At 43.9% G+C, this 11,905-nt stretch overlaps 3 protein-coding genes across 3 annotated transcripts; all 3 read left to right on the top strand.

Moving 5' to 3' along the window:
- The first annotated feature begins 512 nt into the window (after window positions 1-512).
- Window positions 513-2,512, top strand: LOC122769973 (natterin-3-like). The gene is made up of 3 exons (XM_044026907.1): window positions 513-596; window positions 735-846; window positions 1,353-2,512. The coding sequence occupies exons 2-3, from the start codon at window positions 735-737 to the stop codon at window positions 2,438-2,440; spliced, it is 1,200 nt and encodes a 399-aa protein (XP_043882842.1). The 5' UTR covers window positions 513-596; the 3' UTR covers window positions 2,441-2,512.
- A 1,732-nt stretch (window positions 2,513-4,244) lies between these two features.
- LOC122769193 (natterin-3) lies at window positions 4,245-5,979 on the top strand. The gene is made up of 3 exons (XM_044025529.1): window positions 4,245-4,314; window positions 4,629-4,749; window positions 4,837-5,979. The coding sequence occupies exons 2-3, from the start codon at window positions 4,629-4,631 to the stop codon at window positions 5,925-5,927; spliced, it is 1,212 nt and encodes a 403-aa protein (XP_043881464.1). The 5' UTR covers window positions 4,245-4,314; the 3' UTR covers window positions 5,928-5,979.
- Window positions 5,980-6,442: 463 nt separating this feature from the next.
- ptrh1 (peptidyl-tRNA hydrolase 1 homolog) lies at window positions 6,443-9,114 on the top strand. The gene is made up of 5 exons (XM_044026554.1): window positions 6,443-7,006; window positions 7,938-8,145; window positions 8,332-8,431; window positions 8,507-8,552; window positions 8,767-9,114. Exons 1-5 carry the CDS (start codon window positions 6,812-6,814, stop codon window positions 9,022-9,024), a joined length of 807 nt encoding a protein of 268 aa, XP_043882489.1. The 5' UTR covers window positions 6,443-6,811; the 3' UTR covers window positions 9,025-9,114.
- The last annotated feature ends 2,791 nt before the right edge of the window (window positions 9,115-11,905 follow it).

The raw sequence follows: 11,905 nt of genomic DNA, 5'->3' as shown, positions 1-11,905 counted from the left end.
GAATCTTTAAAAATGATCTGCTGTGGTTTGACCTGAGGGAGAAAGTTGAGGTGTTTTTGTAAGTGTGCTGTGACTGTGGTCTACTGGTGTGACTGTGGTCTACTGGTGTGACTGTGGTCTACTGGTGTGACTGTGGTCTACTGGTGTGACCTTGGTCTACTGGTGTGGGTGTGACCTTGGTCTGGCGTGACTGTGGTCTACTGGTGTGACTGGTGTGACTGTGGTCTACTGGTATGACTGTGGTCTACTGGTATGACTGTGGTCTACTGGTGTGACCTTGGTCTACTGGTGTGACTGTGGTGTGACTGTGGTCTACTGGTGTGACTGTGGTCCACTGGTATGACTGTGGTCTACTGGTGTGACTGTGGTCTACTGGTGTGACTGTGGTCTACTGGTGTGACTGTGGTCTGACTGTGGTTTCATGTTTGTGAGAGCAGAGGCTCATTGAGGAGTGAAGATAATCCTAAACTCTAAATAATCCACAGTTGTGATCACCTGTGGACAAAGTGTCAAAGTCACAGTTGAGTCATAAACCAGTGAGTATATAAACGACGAGTGAGTGAAGACGAGACGCACAGAGGGAGCAACTGTGAACGGTGAGTGCTGCTTCATCATCATCTTCGTCTCTAATAATGATTTTAGTTGTTAATGTAGTTAAAGTTGAAGGTGAAGAATAAAAATGTGTTCGCTGGTTCTGTCGTAGAAACATGTGACAGATTGTTTTATTTCTGCAGATGAAGTCGTCTGTGCTGTCAGTGCCGTCTGTGCTGCTGCTGCTGCTGCTGCTGACTCTGACCTCTGCTCGTCTGCACGACATAGTGAAGAGGAGCTCACAGCACAGGAGAGGTGAACACACACACGTCACATGACGCACACGTCACACACACACACACACGTCACATGACGCACACACACACACACACACACATGGCGCACGTCACACACACACATCAGGGGCCTGTCAGGGGTCTGTCAGGGGCCTGTCATGGGCCTGTCCTGTCAGGGGTCTGTCAGGGGTCTGTCAGGGGTCTGTGGAGGGGCCTGTCAGGGGCCTGTCAGCCTGTCAGGGGCCTGTCGCCTGTCAGGCCTGTGCCTGTCAGGGGCCTGGGTCAGGGGTCTGTCAGGGGTCTGTCAGGGGCCTGTCAGGGGCCTGTCAGGGGCCTGTCAGGGGCCTGTCATTGGCCTGTCAGGGGCCTGTCATGGGCCTGTCATTGGCCTGTCAGGGGTCTGTCAGGGGCCTGTCAGGGGCCTGCTCAGTGCTGAATCACTGTACTGTATCTTGTACACTTTCCCTGGTACAAACATTGAAATAAACAAAAGTGAAATAACAGCGTGAACTCTCTTCTCTGCAGTTTCATTACTGAACCCACAGCTGGAGGATCTGGAGCCTGAACCCACCGGTAACGCCGTGGTGTCGTCTCCTCTGACCCCTGCTGACCTGCAGCAACCCGACAAGCCGTCCTCCTTCATGTTCGCTGATAATGTGAACCTGGAGTGGCTGTCCTGGAACGGCTCGGTGCCCAACGGTGCCGTGTCCATCTACAACGGCTACACCGAGCGCACAGACCATGTCTGCAAGTACAAGTGTGAAGCCGGCTTCTACAACCCCAGCCTGGGCCCTTACTGTCGCTACCCCTATGGAGATCGTGAGTACTACGCTCCTGAGTTTGAGATCCTGGCCAACAAGGACAACTTTGAGTTCTTGGAGTGGAAGGAAGGTTCGTACGGCTCAGTGGCGCAGCATTCTGTCCGCACCTGCTCAGGGGTCGATATCTACGTTGGGAAGAACAAGTACGGCCTTGGAAAGGTTGTCCCGCAGTATGAGGCCTTCTTCCTGCCTTGGGAAGGTGACGAGTATTGGTACAAGAAGTACCAGGTGTTGACCATAAACCGAGACGCCTACACGCAGCACATCAGTGATGTCAAGTACGACATCGATGAAGTGGCCATCTTCCAGTATCCTCCTGAGACCATGCAAATCTCCGCGGTCACCAACAACGAGTGCCAGACGGTGGCAAAGACGGTCACCATCTCAAAGGTCACAGAGGTGGAGACCACGTGGAGCATCGGCCGAGGCACCATGCTCGGCATCACGGGCAGCATCACGGCCAAAATCCCCCTCATCGGCGTCTCTGGAGGCATCGAGCTGGGCGGCGAGAAGACGCTGCAGTTTGACAGAGGAACCACCAGGCTGGAGTCACTCAGCCACTCTGTGTCTGTGGAGCTCAGCGTCCAGCCCAACCACTCCTGCAGAGTCCGCATGGAGGGACGCAAGATCAAAGCCGACATCCCGTACACGGCGCGCCTCAGCCGCACCTACCGCAACGGAGAGACTCAGTGGACGTCCATCTCTGGGACGTACGACGGAGTCCAGATAGGAGAAGTGCGGGCCGTGGTGGACCGCTGCGAACCTGTGGCCGACGCCAAGCCATGTCCCTGATGGACGCACAGAGACGAAGACGAGCTGATATTTGTTCATGTCTGTCAATAAAAATAAGATCGTGTGAATCAATTCTATTCTATAGTTAATCCCTCACACACACACACACATTTATGATTTATGATGGAACTTTTTTTTACAACATTTTATTTTGAAAAGTTTTATAAAATAACACCGAGTGTCTGGTTTGGTCAAGTGAAAAAAGTCGTACATTTTTTTATCAAACGGTAAAATTAAAAAAACATAATAATAATAATAACATTTTAGAGTTAAAAATATCATTTGGATGGAAGAGCTTCTTCATACTAGTGTATTAACTACTGTTACAGAAACATGAAAAATAATTATTTTATTACCAATGCTATTTAAGGCATAATAAACCTTAAATGCACTGTATACTTTTACATGCATATAAATGGTATGTTTTATCTCATTAATAACACAGTTACTTATATATACTTACAGTTACTTATACTTATTTAAAGTTACTTATTATTACAGTTATTATAAATAATAAATATATAAATATTTACTTTTACAATTACTTATAATTAATCACAGTTATCTATGATTAGTTACTTCCAGTGACTTATCATTACATATAATTACTAACGTTACTAAATTACTCACAGTTACTTAGTTACTTACAGTTGGTGCATGTGAACAGTGTTTAAGTGAATGACAGTGTACAGTACTTTCCTCTTCCTCCTCTCGTTGTCCTCAGGACAAATATGCAGTGAATTTTGGTTACCATGGCGATAACGCAGCATCAGGCGGCATCTGTTAAAATAGTTAGGACACTAGTAGACATGAGTTGTGTGTCTTTTGGCACCAATGACTCAATGAATCCTGTGAAGACATGAACTTTGTTTGCTTTGTGAAACAGAGGGATTAAGTTTAAAGGGAACATGTGTGTATTAACCCACACGTACAGATAATGGTGAATTATACTGATACGTCCACTACAGCATGACTTATAAACAACAAGCTCAGACTGAGCTGAAGATGATGCCGGTGCAGATTTGTCCGTGACCTTTGACCTCGGCCTTGTTCAGACTGAGCTGAAGATAAGCGATAAAACCTGGTGCGGGACACACGCACAGATGACATCACGACTTCTCCTCCGGTCAGAGACGTTACTCAACATGAGCGTCTATTAAAGCTGATGCTAATCAACGTTATCTGACCCTCGTCGTCCACGGAGACGGAGCCGCAGCACTTTGGACATCGTGCAGATACGAGACGCTGGATCCAGGCGAACATACTTACTGAGCACTTTTAATCGTCTCATCGGAGCATAATCGCCACAGGAGGAGGGGGGCGGAGTCACTAAATAACCCTGTTATCATTACAGTGCATGCTGTTGTTGGACAGGCGGACGTGTCCTCGTCAAGGACAAAGGAAGAACTTGTGTCATGATGAGGAAAATGAATGAGGAAAGACGGTTGTCCACTAGAAAAGTCACATTTCAACCAAAGCTCGGCGCTGGTTCAGGATCATTCCACCCAAACGACCCTGTAGCTGTAGAGTGACATCAGTGTAGCAGCGCCCCCTGTCTGTGTCTCGTGTGATGGGACACAACAAGAAAAGAGTGTAAATAGAGTCCAGAGGAGGTGGACACGTCCACTTGTCTCTCAGATCACAGAAGTCACTTGAATCCTGCTCCTGAGCCTTTAATCGCTGACTCTACAGTTTAACTTTGTGCTTCTCTGCTTCCTTTAACACTATCACTGCACTGTTTTATTGTACGTGTTGGTTGGGGTGTGTGTGTGTGTGTGCGTGCATACGTGCATGGGGGGTTAATCAGTCGACAGGACGGTTTTAAAACGCTGCACAATCTGCAGGTTTGATCACTGCAGGAGGAACTTGTCGAGGTAAACTGTCTCTCTCTCTGCTCTCTTATACAAAACTGATCATCGATCAATAAATAGATCTGATTAAACATGTGTTCCTGTTTTTAGACAACAATTGATAATAATTTATAGTGACTTATAATGACCTGTAGATCAGGACTGTGTTATATTTCTGTACAGCGTGTGTGTGTGTGTGTTGCTATCGAGTAAAGTTCTTCTTCTATGTAGCTTATTCCTCTGTCGTAAGTGTCTAGGGACAAAAGCGTCTGCTAAATGTAAAAATCCTCATTATTGTTGTGATTCAGTTTGAGTTTGGGACTTTTCTGTGTGTCCAGATGAGGTGGTGTGTCGCTGTGGTCCTGACAGTGCTGCAGCTGCAGGTCTGCAGCTCAGCGCCGCAGTCTGACCGTCTGCTCTACGTCTCACAAATACAGGAGGGACAAGAGAAACCCATCAGTGAGTCCCTTTGTCATCCATCCAGTTGAGGTTTATCACATGTCACACATCTGCCTGTGTTTATTCAACATCTGTGTGTCCATGCAGAGCCATGGCTGAATCCCACACTGGCAAATGTCGTCCCTTCCCGGGAACTCATCAACCCTCCTACAGTCAACGATATCGCTGAAACGGAGATCTCTTCACGCTCCGTCCCCATGTTCGACGAACACGTGAACCTCCAGTGGGTCGCGTGGAACGGCTCCCTCCCCAACGGCGCCGTCGCCATCTTCAACGGCTACACTGAACGCACCGACTACGTGTGCAAGGTCAACTGCGAGGCCGGCTTCTACACACCCAGCAAAGGAAGCTTCTGCCAGTACCCGTACGCCGACAAGGAATACGCGTCGTCAAAGTTTGAAGTGCTGGTCAACGTGGACCACTTTGAGTTCCTGGAGTGGGTTGAGGATTCATATGGGTCCACCCCTCAGTATGCAGTGAAAACGTGCTCAAACAGAGACATCTACGTGGGGAAAAACAAGTATGGTCTCGGTAAAGTGGTGACACAACATGAGGCCTTTTTCCTGCCCTGGGAGGGCGATGAGTACTGGTACAAGAGCTACCAGGTGCTGGCCATCAACAGAGAGAGCTACAGCCAGCACATCTCTCACGTGGAGTACGGCATCGACCAGATGGAGCTGTTTCAGCATCCTCCTGAGGCCCTGAAGATCACCAAGGTCACCAACCTGGAGTGCAGATCTGTGCAGAAGACGGTGACGCTGGAGAAAACCAGCACGGTCGAGAAATTCTGGGACATCGGCAGAGAAACCCGCAACGGCTCCATTTCAACCATGAAGGCCAAAGTGCCCATCCTCGGTCCAGGAAATGTGGACTTCACCAAGGAGCAGACGGTGAAGTTCTCAGAGGGGACAACCACCGTGGAGTCCATCAGCCACGTTCTCTCCGTGGAGCTGCTGGTCCGGCCCAACCACTCCTGCGCTGTGAGGATGGACGGACGTAAGATGACGGCCGACATCCCCTTCACCGGCAGACTGAGCAGAACCAACCACAGGGGCGACACACACTGGACCTACGTGACAGGCACATACAAAGACCTGAGCGTGGGCGAGATCAACGCCGTGGTGGAGCGGTGTCAGCCGGTGCCGGACGCCGTTCCCTGTCCTCCAGCTCAGGAATGAAGATGATGTGCAGAAAACATTGTATTTCACAAATAAAAATAACATTAAAAATGTAAAAGCCTTTGTGTCTTTTTGTCTATTTTAGGACAGTCACTGACATAAATCAATATGATGAGCAGTTATTAGATTATTTATTGACAGCTCAAATTTAATATTTAAATTCTGTTTACATTTGTAGTTTGAATGTCTAACTCCTCTCTTGTTTATCACAGATTTATTCAGGTGCTCTGGATATAAAGCTTTTACACAGGTGTTTAGTCATTTATTATTCACTCCCATTTATAGACTTTTTATTCCTGAAAACGTGTTTTTTTTAATGGAGTTTCAATATCACTGACATTATTTAAAGATGACAATAACACAATAACAACAACACAGTCGTCGTAATGTAAGTTAGTAAAGAACTGGGGACGTTTAAGTGACATTTGTGAGGGCTTTACATACATGCAATACTCGGTCGCCCCGCTAGATGGCGGTGTAGCTCAGGGCAGAGAGATGCTGCAGACCGATGTCGTCTTTGTTATTTGTTGACCTTTGTAATGAAGAGGGACATGCTAACGTCACATGCTAGTGTTTAGAAGATGACACTGATTTTAATAGAGAAATAATCGCTTTAATCGGATTTAATCGTGACGTCGCTCGTTGTTTCGCTGAATTATGTCGTGATTTAAAGTCGCTGTTCTGTGTCGAGTGAGTTTAGAAGCTACAGTGAGCTAATGTTAGCAGTGACAGGTAGTGACGTTTCTGTTCTCGTGCTTTACTCTAAAATACTGTCAACGACCTTTCATTTCCGTTTCAGCACATATTGAATTGTTAAAGGGCATTAAATGACTGTGAATACGTAGTAAAATGTACATTTAGAAGACGTTTGTTTGATACGACGAATGAAACAAATCTCACTTTTCAACAAGTTCCGTCGCTGTGTTTGTCACGTGTTCAAAAAGGTGATAAACCTCCTCACAATGCGTCAGCTCGTGAGCAGAGTGATAAACCGGCTTTTAGTGAGTGAAGTGTTCACACCTGTCACACCTGCGACGCGTTCCCACGCCGAGATTCATTCACATCACCGCACAAAGATGGTAAGAGTATCAAAGACACAAAAAACATGTGCTGCTTTTTGTGTAATGATTCTGTGATGATAATGATAATAATGATAATGATAATAATAATAATAATAGTAATAATAATAGTGTCAGTCCCAGTTCAACCACAAATGACTGAAAGACAAAAACAAAGAGTATTTTGTGTGCTTGGTTCATGTTGCATTTAAACTAAAATTGACCTGAACTTGTCATAGTTTTCACCTGTAAGGGAAAAGACCGACAGTGTCTGTTGACCTCTGCTGTGATGACTTGACCTTGTTCCTTGTCAGAGCTCAGTGTTTCCACAGTGTTTCCACAGTGTTTCTGTGTCCGTCAGCTGTGACTGACACCACTGAGTCACAACAGAGTCCACAGTGTTTGTGTTAACAGCAGTGGATCAGTACCATCACCAGTACCAGTACCAGAACCAGAACAAGGCAGCAGCTGTTTGTGTTTGGCACGGCCTCAGCTGATGTCAAAATTTTTAACTCTATCATTGTTTGTTCATCGATTAATTGTTTCAGCTCTAAAATCAATAAAAGTGACTCATTTTGGTTTGTGGACAAAACAAGACGTTTGAGAACATCATCATTTCCTGGTTTGACGAACACTGATCATCATTTTTTAAGGTTTTCTAATATTTTATGGGCCAAACGATCAATCGAGAAAATAATCGACAGATTAATCGATTATGAAAATAATCGTTAGTTGCAGCTCTAGAGCTAACTCATCTCGCACTGGGAAGAAAAAAGCATGCCTGATAAAATCTATGTCAGTTTATGTCTATGATATCGTAGTTAACTAATAAACCATTTGTTCTCCAGGGATTACATAAATCTTTTTAATGTTCACATCATTCTTTTTCTTTACAGATTTATTTAAGAGTGGAATCAAACATGTCTCTGATGTGTGTGTGTGTGTCTCTCAGGTGGTGGGGCTGGGGAACACTGGGATGGAGGGAACCAGGCACAGTGTCGGCATGGCGGTGCTCGGAGCTCTGGCCTCTCGGCTCGGCGTGGCTGAACACTGGCGTGGAGATAAGCACGTGTGTGGTGAGGTCATCGTGCACACGCACGTGGTGCTGCTGCGTCCCAGGCTGCTGATGAACATCAACGGAGTGTCTGTGGCCAAAGCAGGTGAGGTCACCGTGGTCACCAGTGTGTCATCTGTCAGGACGTTTTAGTTGCACTGATATTAAACTGTGTCTGACACTCACGTGACTGTACAGACAGCATATGGGCAATTATGTTAGGAAAACATTTAAATAAATGAAGAAAGAAGAATCTGAACTAAAGTTACAGGTCATGTCTTTTCTCCTCCAGCTAAGAAATACGGCGTTGCGCCTGAGAACATCCTTCTGGTCCATGATGAACTGGACAAACCTCTGGGGAAGATCGCAGTCAAACATGGAGGAAGCGCCAGGTCAGTCATCTTTTGCTTTCTCCGGTTAAAGTCATGTGTGATGATGCCGAATGACCTCTGACCTCTTCTCTGCAGAGGTCATAATGGAGTCCGGTCCTGTGTAGACTGTCTTCACACTGATGTAAGTGTCACAGGAGTGAATCCCTCCCCTAAACTAGATTTTAATCGTTGGTTTTACATAACTTTTCATGGTGTATTTTAGGATGTTTCTTTCTGAAAGATGTTGTTATTTTAAAAGTGCATGTTCAAATGTTTCTTTTATTTTCTTGCATTACTAAAACAACAAATCCAATGCTGGTGTTTGTGACATTTTCAAATGCTCGTCTCCTCTGCAGGTCATGCAGAGACTCCGTGTCGGGATTGGTCGGCCGCTGGGGAAAACGTCGGTGGAGCGCCACGTCCTCGGTCGCTTCTCCTCTGAGGAGCGGAAGCTTTTGGACTCTGTGCTGGTCCAGAGTGTGGACGTCCTCCTGTCCCTGCTGCCCCAGCAACAGGACTCCCAGTCCAGCTCCTCCTCACCAGCAGGGGGCAGACGAGCAGCACAAAGCAGGGATGAGGACAAGTGTTCAGACTCGACTGCTGCTCAGAGCTGAACTTTGACTCAGGAAAAGAATAAACGGACTCTATTTCATCTGAGTTTAAATTATTTTTTTGAAGTTTAAATTAAACGTTTTTACAAGTGACTGATTGTGTTTCTTTTCTTCTTTTCTAATTCTATATTTATTAAGAAATGTAGAGGATTGAGACTGTTGACCTCTGTCTCACGTCAGAGCAGCTTCAGAGAGAAAGTTCCGGTGATTTTTGTTGCTGATGTGATTCTTCTGCCTCCGCTTGGTCTTTGTGAACAGAAACGACGTCACGTCATGACACCGTCAGACCAACAGAGGGAGGTTTGTGGTGTGTGGACTCTGGCAGAGCGGGGACGACCGTTCACCTCCGCCTCGCTTTACTAGCTCAATGTTCCCGGTGCCTTCGTCTGTCTGTTGACGCTGCGTCACCGGGCGACATGAGCTCGTGTGAGAATGTGGAGTTTATACAACACGGTGTGAACTCATCGTAACAGACGTGTGTCCATATTTAAAGGTACTGCTTTACTTCTGTGTTCTGAGCCTTTTCTAAAACTGTACAAATGTTAGTTCCTCTTCTGTGGAGTTTGTAAAAAGATGTTAAATACACTTTTAATGGATCCACAATAGAATGATCTCATCAATGTGCTTTCATTTATATAACAACATATTGATTTCCACTCATAATTGTTACTCTAATTACACTTTTAATCACATAGGTGTCTTTCTTTAATGAGTTGCAGCGAGTCTTTCACTGTCCTTTCACACTGCAGCTAATACCAGAGGGGAGGTCCAGAAAAGAGCATAAAACAGCGGAAAGAGGCCGATGCACTGCTGAATGAGGGAAAGCACTACAAAGGAGGTGAGGAGATGGCGATGGAGGCTGAAGAAGAAGAAGAAAGGCAGGCAAGAAACAAAAGAGGCCAAACTTTGTTTGGACTCAGTTTGTTTGGGGCCTTCTGTCCTGCTGCAGGACACAAAAGCTGCAGGGACACACTTGTGGACACGGAGGAGGAGGAGGGGATCAACTCAAAGGACATTTCTTCACTCTATGACAACCCCACACACACACACACACACACACACACACACACACGCTGACCCTTCTCCTCCATCAGGCCACTTTCCCAGCCCCTCATCACTGGTCAACTTCAGCAGTGGCTTCAATAACTTTTCTTCTGCAGGGGTCAGAGGTCAGCAGCAGGGCTGGACACCCAGGCCCGAGATTTATTCAAGAATGGAGGAGCAACTCCTCCTCCTCCTCCTCCTCCCTCCTTCTCCTGATGCTCTTCAGAGCAGGTCTAACAGAGACCCAGTGGGGGGTCTGACTCTGCAGAAACAAAACCAGCCCACTGACTCTCACACACACACACACACACACACGTACCAAGACGAGATCAGTCTCTGTTCTTTAGTTCACCTCACATCGTCACAGTTGCACAAACACTCACTCGTTCACACTGAACAGGATGAACACCTGAATAAGGTCAATGATGTGATTTTGAGTGATGTTTCTAGATTGATTATTTAATTCCTTTAAATCAAAGTTCTTTCTCTTATAAACTTCTCAGAGTAGTTTTCATCCATCTTGAGATGATGGAAACTTTTAAATGTCTCTATAATGTCTCTATAATGTCTCTATAATGTTTCTATAATGTCTCTATAATGTTTCTATAATGTCTCTATAATGTCTCTATAATGTTTCTATAATGTCTCTATAATGTTTCTATAATGTTTCTATAATGTCTCTATAATGTCTCTATAATGTAATGTCTCTATAATGTCTCTATAATGTTTCTATAATGTCTCTCCTATAATGTCTCTATAAATTTCTATAATATTTCTATAATATCTCTATAATAATATAATGTTTCTATAATGTTTCTATAATGTCTCTATAATGTTTCTAATATAATAATCTCTATAATGTTTCTATAATGTCTCTATAATATTTCTATAATGTCTATATAATGTCTCTATAATGTTTCTATAATGTCTCTATAATGTTTCTATAATGTTTCTATAATAATATATATAATATTTCTATAATGTCTCTATAATGTTTCTATGTAATATATAATGTTTCTTATACATATCATATAATGTTTCGTAATAATATATGTTTCTGTGATTATATAATTCATGTGCTATAATAATATATATAATTCCTATAATATTTTCTATAATGTTTCTATAATGTCTCTCTATAATGTTTCTATAATATATAATGTCTCTATAATGTCTATAATAATGTGTCTATAATGTTTCTATAATGTCTCTATAATGTCTCTATAATGTTTCTATAATGTCTCTATAATGTCTCTATAATGTTTCTATAATGTTTCTATAATGTCTCTATAATGTCTCTATAATGTTTCTATAATGTCTCTATAATGTCTCTATAATATTTCTATAAGGACGGAGTCATTGTAGAACTTGAGAGCTTACTTTATGGTGACCTTAACCTACTTGACATACATGATCCTAATGAGTGAGTGAGTGAATGTGTGTGAGTGAGTGAGTCTCATGGTTTAACAGATGATGTGATTGTGAATGAATGAATAATATTCTGATAATATGTAATGGATAAATAAATGAGACTGTTGTTTCTTTAAGAGGTTTGTTCACTCACAGCTGCTCTCTCTCTCTCTCTCTCTCTCTCTCTCGTGTTAACAGGTGCAGATATTTACTCCTCGTGCGTTTTTAAGGATTTCTGGATTATTTCTGAAAGAGCGGACAGAGGATGAAACAGGACAATAATCATGAGGGACATTCACTTACAGGAGCTTCTGCTTTTATTGTTATTCTAATTATTATTATTATTATTATTATTATTATTATTATTGTTGTTATTATAATGATTATTATGATCATCATCACTGAGCTCTAGCTGCTGATTGTCCAAACG

The sequence above is a fragment of the Solea senegalensis genome, linkage group LG5 (genome assembly GCF_019176455.1).
Source record: "Solea senegalensis isolate Sse05_10M linkage group LG5, IFAPA_SoseM_1, whole genome shotgun sequence".
In the NCBI taxonomy this organism is placed as follows: Eukaryota; Metazoa; Chordata; class Actinopteri; order Pleuronectiformes; family Soleidae; genus Solea; species Solea senegalensis.
Note: the sequence above shows the minus strand (reverse complement) of the source record. Positions and strands in the feature narration are given on the sequence as shown.

Coding starts and splice junctions, on each gene's coding strand:
- LOC122769193 (XM_044025529.1), top strand. CDS start 4,629: ATGAGGTGGTGTGTCGCTGTGGTCCTGACAGTGCTGCAGCTGCAGGTC. Junction 4,750..4,836: donor GGGACAAGAGAAACCCATCA/GTGAGTCCCTTT, acceptor GTGTCCATGCAG/AGCCATGGCTGAATCCCACA.
- ptrh1 (XM_044026554.1), top strand. CDS start 6,812: ATGAAACAAATCTCACTTTTCAACAAGTTCCGTCGCTGTGTTTGTCAC. Junction 8,432..8,506: donor AAACATGGAGGAAGCGCCAG/GTCAGTCATCTT, acceptor TCTTCTCTGCAG/AGGTCATAATGGAGTCCGGT. Junction 8,553..8,766: donor TAGACTGTCTTCACACTGAT/GTAAGTGTCACA, acceptor TCTCCTCTGCAG/GTCATGCAGAGACTCCGTGT.
- LOC122769973 (XM_044026907.1), top strand. CDS start 735: ATGAAGTCGTCTGTGCTGTCAGTGCCGTCTGTGCTGCTGCTGCTGCTG. Junction 847..1,352: donor GAGCTCACAGCACAGGAGAG/GTGAACACACAC, acceptor TCTTCTCTGCAG/TTTCATTACTGAACCCACAG.